The sequence below is a fragment of the Spermophilus citellus genome (assembly GCF_964194105.1).
Source record: "Spermophilus citellus genome assembly, chromosome: 8".
In the NCBI taxonomy this organism is placed as follows: domain Eukaryota; kingdom Metazoa; phylum Chordata; class Mammalia; order Rodentia; family Sciuridae; genus Spermophilus; species Spermophilus citellus.
In genome coordinates, this window is record NC_138189.1 from 42,676,162 (window position 1) to 42,692,598 (window position 16,437).

A 16,437-nucleotide genomic window follows, 5' to 3' on the forward strand; every position below is an offset into this window, starting at 1 on the left:
TAATTGTTTATAACCATGTATGTATCTTTAATTTCTTAGTTCCTATTTCCCTTAATCACACTTGCTTGGCAAAATTCTCAGTGTTGGTTAAACACATTTTTTTTTTTTTTTTACTTCTCCCATATCTGGTCCTGCAGAGCTGAACATGGCAGAAGAAACACAATATGATTATTTTTTCACATCAAATAAATGACCAAGAACTGCAAGTGGCTTTTATTCTGCCTGCCAAGCAGACTATAATTTCCTAGAATAGTCACTTTTCTATTCGCCTACACAACCATTTAACACTTTCACTTCTCTTCTCAAACCTCCAAAAACTCCTATCCTTACTTGACTCTTGGCTGATAACTCTTGATACCTATTTACTTAGAGTACTGCTATAAGCTCTCACTACTATACCTATCCATTTAACAGCTGGGTTTAACCAGCACTGATATTTTGCCAAGGATTTGTGATAAAGGGTGACAGGTGCTAGGGAGCTGAAGATACATGCATGGTTACAATAATTAACCATAAATTTAAGCTGGATATTGACAGAAGACATAAAGTGAGAGTGTAACTGTGAAAATGTGATAGTCACGTATTTATCCTTCTTCATGTTGCTATAAATCAGGGATCAATCAATTCTTTCTGTAACATTTACTGGTTCTTTCAGAGAGTCAATCTCTTAAGTTCTGTGGGCCATAGAATATGTCACAACTATTTAGTTCTGCTATTGCAGTACAAATAGAGCCACAGACACTTTATAAATGAATGTGTGTGGTTATGTTATTTATGAACACCAGAATATGAATTTGATTTACTTTTCATGTGTCATAAAGCATTATTATTCTTTTGATTTTCTTTCAACCACTTAAAACATGTAAAAATATTTGTAGTTTGTGGGCATTACATTCAGAGAGCCAGATTTGGCCTCAGGCCCTCAGGCTGCCAACTCTTGCTATGGTCAAATAATCTGTTCCCCTAGCTAAACCTGATCTTTCCACTTGTGTTCTAGATCCCACCTTCTCTTACCTAATCAAAACACTGCTCAACTTTTCTTGCTCTACCAGATCATTTTTGTAGTATACAAACATGCTATTATTTCTCTCATCTTAAAAAGCAAAAACTTTTTAAGTACAATTGCCTGGTACTTTCTCTTTCTGTACTTTCTTGCATGCTTGCTCAGATGGAAAGGGTCACCTGGGAAGGAAATGAAGGTGGCCTCTGGCCATCGAGGAACTAAAGCCCTTAGTCCAACTGCCCATGAGGAACAATTGGGCCAACAACCACTGAGTGAGGTGGAAATGAACAGTGCCTGAGTGGAACTTTGAGAGGACTGTAGACTTCTGATGGATCCTCAAGTGGAAGCCCCAGCTAAACTGTGCCTGGATTCCTGATGCACATGATCTAAGAGATAGTAAATGTGTGTTGTTTTATATCACTAAGTTCTGGAGAAACCATTACATAGCAACAGAGAAGTAATATACTATACTTCAACATGAGCAAAAGAAAGAAACCAAAGTTCAATTTCTGACTATAATTTCTCAGTCATGTATCATGAAGGGCAGGTTCAACCCTCTCCTTTAAATCTGAGTTTCAGTGGTTTCATAATGGAGATATTACTTATGAGATTAAGGATCCAAGGAGTAAATCACACATCATAATTCATATGAAGAATCAAGCTAAAGTCTAGCACATCAAAGGTAACTAATAATAGTAGTTTTAATCTGAGATTAGATGTCTATCCTTATTACTGCTAAATGGTAAGATCTTCAATTTTTTTAGAAGTAAATGAAATTTTAAAATGTTAAATGAAAAATGAAAGTAAACAGTAAAGTATAATCATACTGTCATACTTGAGAAAAGGATGTATTTGAGAAGCAATCTTCCTACTGATTGAGTTTGAGTTTCAATGGCAAGAAATTAGGTAATTATATTTTTAAAAGACTATAAGAAACATACTTTGTCAGCAGCTGTCTCAGGAAGAGACTCTTCAATGCCAAGTTCTCGTCGTCTTTCAGCCCTAACTTCTGCATAACTATAAATTGAAAAAATCAATTTTAGTGTTTGTTCATTCATTAAGATATTGCAGAGTTGCAACCATTCAATATTTGTTATGTGCTTCACTTAAATTCTTCACTAATTCTAGACTCTTTTCTATGTACTACACAAACCTAAAACACATCTACAGGATACTCTTAATTCAATTTGCATTTTTCTAGGTATATGAAAATTTTATATGCTACTATAAATGATCTCTGACAACACAGTATGTATATTAAGAGGAACTAAAAAATGTAAGAGTATGCTCTTTCCAGTTTTCCTGTTGCATAACTGATTTTGGTACATAAGTGATAGTATGAATTCTGCGGTAAAGCACAGAACTTATGTCAAGCATTATATATCTACTACTTATATGACATTCCTAGAATGCATGTAAGAAAATTTAATAATATATTAAAAAAAGATTACTTTGTAGTTTGACACATTAAAACATTAAGGTTAAGTTACCTGTGATTTAGAAACTTATATACTATGTCAGGCATAAAAATTACATTGCCAAAATTGTTAAAGAATGTTATCATAATTCAAAAGTTCTTTGAAAGAATTATTACCTTACTACAGTGTGAGTACAAACAATAAACTCTGGCCTTGAATTCCACTGATGATAAGTGATATAATAATGAGTTTGAAGCCAAATCCACTGTTGCCCTTTGGTCAGGAACCTATAATAGCACGATTTGCCTTTCCCATATTGCATTACTGAAAAGAAAATAAAAAATATTTTCTTTGATTCATACTTAGTTATGAAGAATCTGTTTTTTTAAATCAAAAACTATCATTTACATTTAAATGATACATATAGTTCTTCTACATATAGTTCATTCTACATATAGTTCTTCTCTTGGTTTTTCAAAAAATATATACCAATGATAGGAAAATGCAATTCTTTAGGGCTGGTTTAAGTTCTCAAGTAATTTTCACATCTTCTATAGTGTCAAACTTTGAAGCCAGTCATTGCTGATCTTATATACTTTTCACATACAATAAAAGTTCCAAATATTCAAGGATTCAACTGCTGATTTCCTTCTATATTTACTAAGGGTAGCAACAGGAAGTAATCACATCAGACCTTCTTTTTAACACAGATACTCTCAAGTACAGTATCTCTGAGGCATTTATTTTGTAACCCTTAACTAACCAAAAGCAAAATAACATCACTGTTTGAAGTAACTGTTATTCCCAACACATGCTCTGCAGGTTTTGAGTTCTGAAGTCTTTAATAGATGGTAAGCAAAGTGTGTGTGTTTTTTGTGGTTAATTTGAGAAACTTTGTATTTTTAAAATATACTAGTAGATTCAGCTTTATATGGATAATCAATCAAGTAGGAATCAGATCAAATTTAAACTAAACTTGTTTCTATTTTATATACTTACAAAAAGTTACAGCAAATCTACATTTTACTACCTTTCATTAATGGGACAAGATTTCTCTTTATATGATTTTAAAAAGTTAACCTTACCAGAAATATTAAAATTTACTTACAGTGTTCGTGACATTTTGCCAGATTTTCTAGGTCATCCACATGATAGTAATCATAGCCTGATGTTCCCAAAACTTCAAATGGCAAATATCCTATTATTGGTGGTGCCCTAAGTTGAAAAACAATCAACATTATAATTAATCAACATTAATTTGGGGAGCTTTTTTTTTAAAATGGAAAATGGATTTGAAAATCCTGATTAGAAAAAAAGTCTGTCCTTAAAATCCATTAGTCAAGAATAATGTAACATAACTATTACCTTTTTTAAAAAGTTTAAAAATGAAGTTAATTACCTGTGATCAAGAAATAGAAACTTCCATTCTAAACTATGTCTAGATGTAAACTCTTCATTGGGTTCTTCAACAGTACACATTTCCTACAAATAAATCGATAATTAAAATTCAGAAATACTTCCCTTGTTCTTAGAAGAATCCTAAATATTATTAGATATAAAAGTCACTGTTAGATGACTTTTCCCTAAATAAATTTTTAACAAATTTAATGTTTTAGTACTAAAATGTGATAAGCTAGAGATACAGCTCAGTGGTCAAGTGCTAGCCTAGGAAGGCCAGCATTTGAACACCTTTGAAAAAAATTAATTAAAAAAAATATATATTTTCTTTTGGTAAGAGCTTGAACCCAGAGGTGCTTTACCACTGAGCCATATCCCCAGCCCTTTTTATTTTTTATTTTGAGACAGGGTCTCATACTAAATTGTTTAGGGCTTTGCTAAGTTGCTGAAGCTAGCCTCAAACTTGCAATCTTCCTGCCTCAGCCTTCCAAATCACTGGAATTATAGGAGTATATTACCACACCCTGCTTTGATAACAATTTTAAATGGAGCAATAAATGATACTAAAATGCAGACTGTAGAGTTATTGCTTCAGACTTCTCTCCTGAGTTACTGTTCTATATTTCTCTTCAGATAGCCCCATACACCTCAAACAGTATGCCCTAAAATGAACTAATTGTACAGTTGTACAATTTTCCAACTAATTGATGGACACCTACCTGTGTAGTGCCAAAGTCTAGAAGTCTGATATTCATAACATACTCTTTCATTTTTTCCTTTTAGCATCCAAGTGGCCACTACTAACCTTCTCAATTTCACCTTTTAACATTCTTTTAAAAAAACCTATATCCCATCCATTTTCTATGGCTTAGTTTAGATCATCACCATCAGTGGCATCTTACTATGCTAACATCTAACTAAACAGCCTCTCTGTCCTTCAATTGGTCTTCTATTCTGGGGTCACAATTACTCTACTAATACACAAATATGCTTATGTAACTTTCTTGCCTAAAAATCTTCTGAGGGTCCTCATACTGAAATTTCTTCAGCATGGAGAAAAAACAGAAATAAGTTTCATTTCTTGCTTTAGCTTACTTTTCTAGCCATACTTCCTACTATCCTGTTTTCTCCAATATATGAACCCTAGACTCTGGTCACACTAGCTAATGTATTATAAACTTCCTCTGTACCCTTAAATAACCTCCTGCAGCACAATGTTAATATAGTCAAGGAGCTGGGCTCTGAAAGAAAAAGAATCAAGACTCCAGTTCTGAGACTTTGGGGAAGAAACTTAACTTCTCGAAGCCTCAGTTTCCTTATATACAAAATAGGGACGATAACAGCATGTATCTCAGGGCTGTTATAAGAATTACATGATAATGAATGTAAAAAAGTATAGCATGCAGTAAGTGCTCAAACACTAGCTACTGTTATTACTTCCTAAGATCAAAACAAGCAGAACAAGACTGATTTTGCATCTTCTAATTGCTAACTCAGTACTTAGTGTCCTACACCATGTGTCTCTCAAATCTTGTCCTGGTTTCTTCATTCCAGCCACTTCTAAGTGGTTGAGCTAACCCATTTCCTTATTTGTCTGCTTGTTGGGCCCAGGAAATAAAAATAAATTACTTAAATTTGAAAATGTAAAAGGTAAATTATATGCAATAAAAGCCACTTACACATTTCAAAAGAAAATTTCAAAAACAATCTTTCAAAAATTACCTAGATTTTTTTGGACTTTCTCCTTTAGTGAAGAAAGTGAATTATATACCAAGTATTCTAAATCTGGCACAAAAGCAGGGCAAATGGTGACACATAATCACTGGCTAACTGCAATATATACTAAAAAATTAGTGTTTTCATAACTCATTGTTTCTAAAATATCACAATCATAATCATATCATACATATTTAATATCCACTACTACCTTCAATGCTTGCAGGAAAATTTAGTCATTCTAGAGACAAAAATTATATAAAATTATATTAAAAATTATATAAAAACTGAAAACTTCTTAAGCACGTAAATTAGAAACATACCTTGATAAACTGAGGTGTAGCTAACCTGACAGTAGCTACAAAACAAACTCTATCTTCATAAGAAGGTCTATGTGTGCGTTGTATGGTTCCTTCAAAACCATTATGTGCAGCAGTAGATACTAAAACAGTAAGGAAATATGTATCATCAGTTATTCCAGTAAAATCTGGCTGTTACTTAGAAAAATATGAAGTTTTAAAATACATTCTAAGAGAAGCATTTAACTCACCACTGTTTAAAGATTTGAAATTTCCTATAAATCTCACATACTCATAGGTAGATGGCTCCTTTGGATCTATTGTTCCTCGAAGCATATGACAACAGAACTCTAATTGATTTTTTGCTGAAATAAATGATTAAAAAGTCAATATCTGTCATATATCACATGAAATAAGATTACAAAAGTTTTTTTATTGTTGAATAAGTTCACATTTTCTTCAGCAAACGTCTTCAATGACAGATTATTTAGTCCATAAAAGTAAAGTACCTTCAAGAGCTATTTCACCTTGTACAAACAACTTATTGTTCTCTATTTTTACCTGTCCTTTCTCATTTTTCACTCTAATTTCAAAGAAAGGTTTTGCTTCCCAGTCTAAAGCTAATGCTTCTACTTTGAACAGCTGCTGTTCCTATCTTCTAAAGACCAGGTCTACATCACTTTTTTTTTTTTTTTTGGACAGTTGCTAATACATTATAGAATTTAACAATTCAAATACAAAGAAGCTCTAAGATGACTGATGTCACTATTACCAAATAAGGCAACATTCAAAAATCATGAAAAGATGATTATAGAATGTATCTAATAACTAATGGCCATGAATTTTCTTCTTTAGGTCCTTAATTTCTACAATTTTAAATTTGATCAGGTCTTCCATTTCAAAGAGTTTTTTTTTTTTCATTTTTTAGTGTCAGAGATCTCCTTTCTTTTCAGTAAGTGTTCCTGTTTTCATGTATTCACTTCCCTTTACCTCATGCACTATGGCTTGCATCCTTGCACCTCTACTCTTCTAAAGCCTATCAACATTTGTACTGTCAACTTCAATAGTTTTTCTTCATTTCACACTTCCTCATTCCTGTAACATGAACTTGCCTTCTTACCTATTGACTATTCCTCTGTTTTCTGCTAAACCATCTTCAAAAGCTAGCAAACTTCAAAAGGGTTCTTTTGATCTTCATCTTTTGAGATCTGCTATAAACTGACTGGTCTTGGAAATCTTATTTACCACTCCATATCTTTCCCCAACACTAACATTTTATGTAACACAAATTCTCATATCATTATTTGCTTTCAGGATATTTCCACTTAATGTCCCATCAGTAATTTAAACTCGAAGTATTTGAAAGTGAATTTTTCCTGTTTCTTCCTAAGTTAGCTGTCCTCTTTGCCATATGTATACTTATTTCAAAGTTAGAAACCATATCCCTACTTCCTCTACATATCAATTTGCTCTCTTCTCTACCTATTACAAATCCCAAAGCTAATTTGTCACCAGGCCCTGCTATTTATTTCACCAAGGAAACTCTCATAAATCATTTTTCCACTTAACACTTAGGACCATCAACTCAGTGCAGTCACAAATTGCCTTGCACCTAGATAGCTGAAACATTTATTCATTGTGCCTCCACTCTCTTGCCTCTGATTCATCCCTTCCTACTACACTTAACTGTTGCAAGCCATCCATGGGCTGTGTGTGTGAGCTATGCTCACTGGAGCTATATGAGGGGACAGGTCTGGCACTTCACACTGATTGGGCTGTGCGAACCAAGTGCGCCGCTTCTCTCGCTCTGCCTGTGATTCCATATAGCACTAGTGACTTGCCAAGATGTCAATCAATCTGCTGACCACAAGACACCACGAAGCAAGACTCTACCTTTAAAACCTTAATCCATGCCTTATTTGGTGAAGAACATTCTCTGGAATCTCCTTTGTGTGTCTCCCCTATAAAAATAAAGAGATTCTGGGTGCACGCTGTCTTTCCAGCACCTTCCAGTGTGAAAGCTGACCCTTAAGGTCACAGAGCCATCCTACCCTCGACATGAAAACTACTTCTGTATTGTGTGACTTTTCACCATTTTCTTAGCTTCATGTTGCAGCCAGCTCTTTGGAACCCAGCTCATCTTGTCAGAGTGGATCACTGGTAGGACTTAGACTAATACTACTTTTATAGCACTGCTTCAACACTCAAGGATTAGTAACACTTTCCTTCACTCACCACATCAAGCTCATGCTCTTTTATTATCAAAATAGATGGTTTTATCATCTAACTCAACAGGTTCAAAATCTAAGTATCATCGTCTTCCCAAAACCCTTCCCAGCTTGGTCACCAGTACCTAACATAGAGCCTACCGAGTTTCCTTACATAACATTCATATACTTTCCTCTTCATCCTTACTTTGATTACAACAATAATATCAATTTTCCCTTTTTGTCCTGAGTGCAGTCCTTTTCAAAATTTTCTACTCAGTGACTCCCCTTTCACCCTTCTGATTATAAAACCACCCAAATCTCCTTCACTCACTCTCCACAATGTAAAACATAAAAACACTATAGGATGAAATATTAGGCTCTTTATAATTCTGCCCTTATTTCCCTTTCTAGACATAAATTACATCAAATGTACCACCTTCATTACAACCAAAATGACCTACTGAACTTTCTAAGCAATGTCCCCTAAGTTTTAACTCACATCAAACACTTTTTTTTTTCTGGGGAAGAACTTCTTTTGTGTATCCAATGCTTAAGGCACTTAATTGATTTATCTACTGAAAAGTAGTATTGCTGTTCTCATCTCTGATCTTAGAAACAGAAGTCTATGGTCTCTACTTTATGCCCAATATTTTGATTCACTTCTATGGCCAATTCTGTCCTTGTGAGGGTGTCTAAAGTCAATTCCTTCATCTTTGTCCTCCTGTTTCTCTCTCCCAGGGTCCCTTTCTAATTCTTCTCTCCTTACTCTATATAATTTACCTCAAGCAATATTGTTCATTTCATTACCTCAAATACTACTTATAGGCACATTATTGGCTTCTATAACTATTAGATCCAGTCAAATCTTTCTCCTAAATATTAAGATTATAATGACCTAGGTCAATGTCATACAAACTTGATTATAAAAAATTACAGCTAGGCTTCAAATGAATTCTCTCCCTGAAAAGCTAGCCATTCTTAACAAAAAATAAACATCTGTATATCTTAATTTTTGGACAGTCATTAATAGATTATAGAATTTTAGGATTTAAATACAAAGAAGCTTTAAGATGATTGATGTCACTATTTCCAAATAAGGAAACATTTAAAAAACATGAAAAAAAATTATTAAAGAAGATGTCTAATAATTAATGGCCAAATACAGTGATGTAACAATTCTGAAGTTCATATTGAGTAACAGTGAAGAAAATGTTGTGCACTATTTTCCTAACAAATCTAGTAGACATAATATTTTGTGTTTTTTGATGGTAAGAAATGTTTTTCACTATTTTGGTTCTTTTTATGATAAAGCATAAGTGTCTAGCACATTACACAATCCAATAAAAGGTTACTTAAATCAGTTTAATTTAAAAAGTAAATAATTTTTCTTTTAATTTAATAATCTTAAAAGATTTGCAATTTTTTCCTCCATAGTTTGAGTGCCCACTTAGTCCACAATGAACAAAACAAGAAGGTTTAATTATCTATATCAATAAATACAACATGATTTTATTCAAATATTAAAAAGATATTGATTGCCAGGTTTCCATTTCTGTATAAAACAATTTTATGGCTTAGCTGTGGTCAGATTTATTATAACAAAACAAGATGAAATGTCAGTATACTTTGGAACAGATTTCAGATTTAAAATATGAACACAATTCCATTATATATAGACACATGTATACACATATACATATATTTTTAATATTTAAAAAGCACACAATAGGGTATAGGGAACAATGCTGTATTTTACATTTTTTTGTGTATGTGCAGGAGTACTGGGGATTGAACTCAGACACTCAACCACTGAGCCTCATCCCCAACCCTATTTTGTATTTGATTTAGACAGAGTCTCACTGAGTTGCTTAGCGCCTCGCTGTTGTTAAGGCTGGCTTTGAACCTGCGATCCTCCTGTTTCAGCATCCCAAGCCGCTGATATTAGAAGAGTGCACTACCATGACTGGCTGCATTTTAAATTATTAAATATGTCTATTTTTCACAAACTTAAAAAAGTAAAGGATAAGGCTATCAAATATAATATTTGAGTTTGTTCTTCACAGTCACTACTTACATTTTAAGTATTCAGGAGTTAATGAATCACTTTCCAGCAGATGGGTAGAGAGTATTTTATAAAACTCTGAATGTTCCCCCTCTGGGATAAAATTAAATATACTTTGATCCACAAGATCAGACTGAAAATAAATTTTAAAAAATAAAATAGTTTAATGATTCAAGAAGCATTTATTTTGAAAATGTAAAATCACTATCAAACAAGAGTATGAATGATTAACTTTCAATTATCTAAGAAAACCAACAAATGTCAAGTAACAGAATACATCTTTAAAAACAAGATTGAAAAACTGGAAGAAGGTTAATATTACCCTCATCCTCCGATACTAGTATCATCAAATCTATGACCAATATGACCTAAAAGCCTGGTGTATTATTTGCAAAGCTGAGTTTTGCTAAGTTTGAACATTTTAAAATATAATAGGACTAAGAAAGTTAATCAGAAATCTCTGGCTACAAGATATAGCCTTACCATTTATTCAAACCTATGCTATATGATGGTAGTAGACATAACTACAAAGGACCAGTGTCTGGTTAAACAAAAAGGAGATCTGACTTAGTTGTCATTTCAGTTGTCCAATGTGCCCTTTTGTTTTTATTCTATCTTTTCCAGGCATCTATTCGATATTTCATTGTTAAAAAGTTCTTGCTCAAACAGAGTATTCTTGCTGATATATGGCTTTAATTATGATTCATTAATCAACAATAATTTGAAAAGCTTCAGGGTGCCTATAGTATGTGATGGCTGTGGAATTAAAGATGAATATGATAATATTAATAGGATAATTCTATCATGAAGTACTAATGACAACCAAACTCCAGTGACTTTCATATTTTTTACTGAATACAGTCCATTCTATTTGATTTCTCTACATTTTCAATTGCCCTGTACTATCCTAGGAATACTGAGTGGGTATCTCAAGGACTGTGGAGGCAAGGATAAAGAGATTAGGAAGTAAAAAAACAGGAAGGTAGGTCTGTTTTCAACCAAAGTACTTATGCATTTATTTTGTTTGTATTTATACATCTTTTAAGATTTTCTTTGAACAGCTCTGTTGCTTAAAAATAAAATCAATAAAACAACAAAAAAGAGCAAGAAAGACACTGGAGATGGTAGGCTAGAGAGGAGTGCTTGACTGCTCCTCACATAAGCCATACATCCACATTCGTTCTGTTTTTCCTCTAGCCCTCAAAGTTCACCCCACGAAGTGAAGCAGCCTTCCCCTACTCCGTATATCAGTACCCTCCATTCTTTGAAAAATTTTCAAATTATTTCCATTAAAAAAGCTTTCCCTTAACACCAAAATCCACAATTTTTTTAGTACTTATTGCACAGTATTTCATACTTACCATTAATTAATGATGTGAATTATTCATTTCCCATTAAAAATATTTGTTGTTTCAATGTTTATGTCCTGTTGCCCCATAAAGGATGAAAGGGCCCCATCACTTATACCTTCCTTTCTCCCATCCAATCAAGGAAACCTAAACCCTGCCCCTTGCATTTAACAACTATTAGCATAATAAGTTATTTGGGGCTAACAAGCTATTTAATAATGGTCTAAGGGATAATCACACCAAAACTGTTATCTTAATAAGGAATTATTCTAGAAGTTTGAAAAGTCCTAGAACTGAAGGAATGAATTAAAAATACAGGCTTGTATAATAAAAATGCTAGAAAAATATCTTGTATTGACAATAATATATCAAAGATAGTCACTGATACAAATTTTAAAAAGTCTTTGATAGAAAAATAAGATACCATTTGAAATAAAAACTTCATCTTGAGAATGATTATTGTTTTCTACTACTGTTTCTTTATTTCAATAAATTGTAATTCAGTCTATTTTACTCTTGTTTTTCTATTTATAACTTCATAGGATGTGTCCTATTCACAGAGAAATAATTATGAATGGCTAGAATTTAGAGTAGGGTCACAAGTACTGCTTCTCTTCCACTTTACTTCTTCTGCCAGATTATGAAGAGTGTCAAATTTTCCATTAACTACTATAACTCAAGTTTCTTTATGAGGTTAATCATACTTGATGTTGTCATGAAATCCACTTGGTTCCCAAACACCATTCCAAGGGAAGAAAAAACGGTAGCTATCTGAATCCTTTTATATTCCTAAACCATTTTAATAAATAATAATTGTATTGCTGATTTAGTTATATGACATGTTTCTACGTTAGATCAAGGTTACCATCTAGTGGAAATTAAAACTACGGCCAATTATCTTTTCCCTTTGGTAGACAAGAGACAGTTAATTGATCCCTACATACAACAGCTGCTTAGGAGGGATGGAAAGCTCCTGTGAAAAAATGTCAAAGATATTTTAGATATAACCAATTTTTAAACTTTTATATTTCTTACTTACAGAGAGAAAGGTCAGAAATTCTGACCCTCTCAAATTGACCTTTGTTACCATCACCTAATTATTCAAAAATTTCAAAATTATATTTCTGCATATTGTATCTTATACCAAAGACTATTAACTTTCCTAAAACACACTTGTGTCTGTTCTTAAACTACTGGGTTATGGCTGGGCACATGGCACATGGTAATCCCAGCAACTCCAGAGACAGAATCAGGAAAGTCACAAATTGGAGTCCAGACTCAGCAACTTATTATTACCCTGAATTACAATAAAAAATAAAAAAGGTCTAGGAATACAGTTCAGTGGTAAAGCATGCTTGGATTAAATCTGCAATTATTACAAGAAATAAAAATTTTGAAAAATAAACTACTGAGTTATGGACAGTAGCTAATGAGAGGGCCATCGGTTTCTAAATAGTGTAATTTTTAGTCCTGGACTCTATGAGATTACAACATGAATAATCACCTTCCCTATGTTACCTGGCTAAAAGTCTAATAAATTCTTTCTCAGGAACACATCTAAGCAAGAATTTTATAAATTTTAAGTATTTGTTAGACTAAGAAACAAGACCTGTCATTTCTGGCACTTCCACTTGATTGCTGTACAATTAAGTCCAGTGTTTCTGGGCTTCATATTTTTTGCCGATAATGTAAAGGGACCATTAATGATCTCTAAAATCCCTCTGGCACCGAACTATATGACTCTATGATTTTGTTAACAGAAAGGGAAGGAAAAAATATTTCTTAAATTTTGTTTCTAATCTTAAAGTGAATAAAAACATTTATGCCTGATTATCAGTCATAAATAGGTTAAAGTACACCCAAATAAATTATAAAATTACTGATTTTTTCAAGTATGAGATAAAGAAAATTGGTTTTGGTGGGACCCATATATAGACTCTTATAATTTTAAGTCAGTCTTATCATTTTAAATCAGATTTAAATTGAAATTGAAAAATTTTAAGTCATTACCATCCACTCATTAAAGTGGCAAGTTTTAATTTTTAAACAGAGCTGAATTGTAAATGCTAAAGCCAAATCCAGGGATTTGCTAGTGTTTCTCTTCTTCTGGGCAAAAGTCAAATTCTCTTTTAGACAAAATAGGGATGCATATTAAAATACAAAAAAAGGATATCATTGTTTTAGACCTTTTATTTAGCACGATTTTTTATAGTTCGTAGTTTAATTATTAATGACAATGCAAAACAGAAAATCAAATTTTTTTCTTATGTTGGATCTTAAACAAGGATTAGCTTTTTCAAAATAAGCTGTGTCTATGCTTTCAAACCATCAAGAAACTTAATTCAATGTCAGTGATGCAAGGGAAAAAAGCCATAGTAACTAGAAAGTAGTTTAAAAAAAAACTGTTTCTAATAAAGTATATTATAATTCAGTACGGAAAGAAATGGTCCCTTGGATTGGCAACAATCTCCCTTGCCTAAAAATTCACCTGTCAATCTACATTCTTTAGACATCACAAACAAAAACAAAACCCAGAAGATATCAATAAACCGGAGTGTGAGACACATGGGAACTCTCTGTTCCCATTGTCAGAATTTTTCTGTAAACCTAAAAATGATTCTAAAAAGTTAAAATTCCATGAGGAAATTGGGAGGGTTTTTATTGAGTGTGGGATATTAATGATCAAACACTTGACTCCAATTAGATTTGTCACAAGTTGCTTATTTCAAAATGCAATTAAACTTTCCCTCACAAAAGACTCACCACCAACGTGCCATTAAAAATATTTAAAAAAAAAAAACAAAAAAAACAGGCACATCAAGTGGCCTGCTCATTTCCATCTACTCAGTGAATAATCACCACATGTCTCTCTGAGAAACCAACTAGAACTTCTAAGAATCTTACAACTACCCTAACAAATCCAAGTGAACAAAATGAGGGTTTACTCAAGTATGTAGAAGGTGAAAGACAACAGATACCAGAGGCCTCAAATTCTGAATGGAGTTCAAGGACACTATCGAGAAGCAGGCTTTTGCTAATGATGCTCTCATTATGACTAAACAAAAAGTTAATATAGAGTTACACAAATGAAAGAAAAACCAATACAATTCTACATGGCTTAAAAGTATATAAAATACACTTATTACTATACTTATTCTCAAATTACTTACATCATAGCTTATTCATACAAGGGGATTCTTTCCCTAGGTTTTCTTGCTATGCAAATTTAAAAAAAAAAAAATAGTTGCCCAGATAATCCGCTTGGTCTACCCTTCTCTCTGTGCATTCTAGTTTACTTACATGCTGTTATAATCTCATGTTTTGCTCAGATAATTTTTTAGATGTTGGGTTCATCACCTACTATTTGAACTTATTGGAAAGAAAGTCCCCCACCCACCCACAGAAAAGCGGTAAAAATCTAGTCATTTTCCATGTGAACCAAAGATATCAGTACATCACTCAATGCCTGGCTTTAAATGTAGAGTCCATTCTCTTTATGAAGTATGAAGCAGCACAGTCACCAAAAAGGGAATTACTGCTTTTTAATATCTCTTAAAAGTGACATTTACAGGGCAATTTATTTGCATTGTTATGAATTATCAAAAGAAAGATATTTTAAGAGTAATTTATTAATGTTAGAATATGTATACTTCAAGAGCCAGTTTAGATAAGAACTATTAAATAAAAAATGCAAATTCATTTCAAATACCATCAACTGCAGCAGAACACTTAACAAGTGTTTGACACAGAAAAGATGTACAAAAAATACATGTTGAATGAAAAAGCAAACACAATTTAGGTATTCACTACCCTTCTCACAATTACACATTTTTTTTTCTAATTCTTTATACCTTCAGTAGTATTGACAATGAACTAAGTATGGTCATTATTACATTATCAATTTAAGTCATAGCAAAAAGTTCTGTACCCACTATTTTTAGTATATTTTTATAAGTCATTCCTTTGAGAAAATTATTTGAGTTAGCCTACTTGCAACAGTATCTCAGCAGAACATTGATTATTCTCAAGATAGTCTCAATGTTTTACCACCTTCATCAGACTGATTAAAAAGGAAACACTAAAAAGTTAGCAATAGAATAAAGAAGGGAAGAACAACGGAGATTCAAGTGCAGTTGAGTATTCAGTTACCACAGATAAGAATGATGACTGATTTGAGAAAAGACATACTTAGAGCTTTTATCCCCACCCTTAATCACTGTTCAACACTGCTCTCAAGTCTACTTCTGGGTGCTTTAGGATATTTAAAATGGACATGAAATAAGAAAGAGACTGTAGGATTTTATACTCACTGGCAAATGTTCAAGTAATGAAGTTACACTCTCAGACACATATATTATACTTCCATCTGTCATGATTGCTAAAAAAAAACCATCAAGAGCCTGAAATTAAACATAATGGTCAGTTAAATGAAAAAAGTATTTCACAGGACAGAAATAAGATAAACGCCTAGGGACATAACGTGGAAATATCCATAGTACTGAACTATCTTTTCCCCTTTATAGTACCTTTAAATGAATTATTTATGTATCTTTAAATGTCTTGGGGGGGGGGGAATCACTCTCTGGCTATCTACTGAACAGTTGACTTCTATACATAAAGACTAATGTTCTGCCTTTATCACTATATACATTATACAATCCAACTATATATATAACATGGCTTAAAAATGCTAACATCTTCAAAGTATACATACTACCAATAATACACCATCAGCACAAAAGAGAACACATCATTATTATTTTGGATATGTATATTAACAGAGAAGTGTATTATTGAAATGTAGGGAGATACATAGGTAATAAAATAAAGGAGGGGCTGGGGATGTGGCTCAAGCGGTAGCGCGCTCGCCTGGCATGCCTGCAGCCCGGGTTTGATCCTCAGCACCACGTACCAACAAAGATGTTGTGTCCGCCGAGAACTAAGAAATAAATATTAAAAAAAAAATTCTCTCTCTCTCTCCT

At 32.8% G+C, this 16,437-nt stretch overlaps 1 protein-coding gene across 12 annotated transcripts in view; it reads right to left on the reverse strand.

Annotated features, from left to right (window-relative positions):
• CLOCK (clock circadian regulator) overlaps positions 1-16,437 on the reverse strand; it is a 112,994-nt gene that overhangs the window by 26,706 nt on the left and 69,851 nt on the right. For all 12 annotated transcript variants that reach the window (XM_081304620.1, XM_081304617.1, XM_081304611.1 and 9 more), the window contains 8 exons: positions 15,766-15,855; positions 10,119-10,239; positions 6,086-6,199; positions 5,859-5,977; positions 3,821-3,903; positions 3,530-3,636; positions 2,598-2,745; positions 1,945-2,020 (listed from right to left, as the gene is read on the reverse strand). In XM_081304620.1, the coding sequence (XP_081160746.1) occupies positions 1,945-2,020; positions 2,598-2,745; positions 3,530-3,636; positions 3,821-3,903; positions 5,859-5,977; positions 6,086-6,199; positions 10,119-10,239; positions 15,766-15,855 (858 nt within the window). The remainder of the gene's footprint in view (positions 1-1,944; positions 2,021-2,597; positions 2,746-3,529; positions 3,637-3,820; positions 3,904-5,858; positions 5,978-6,085; positions 6,200-10,118; positions 10,240-15,765; positions 15,856-16,437) is intronic.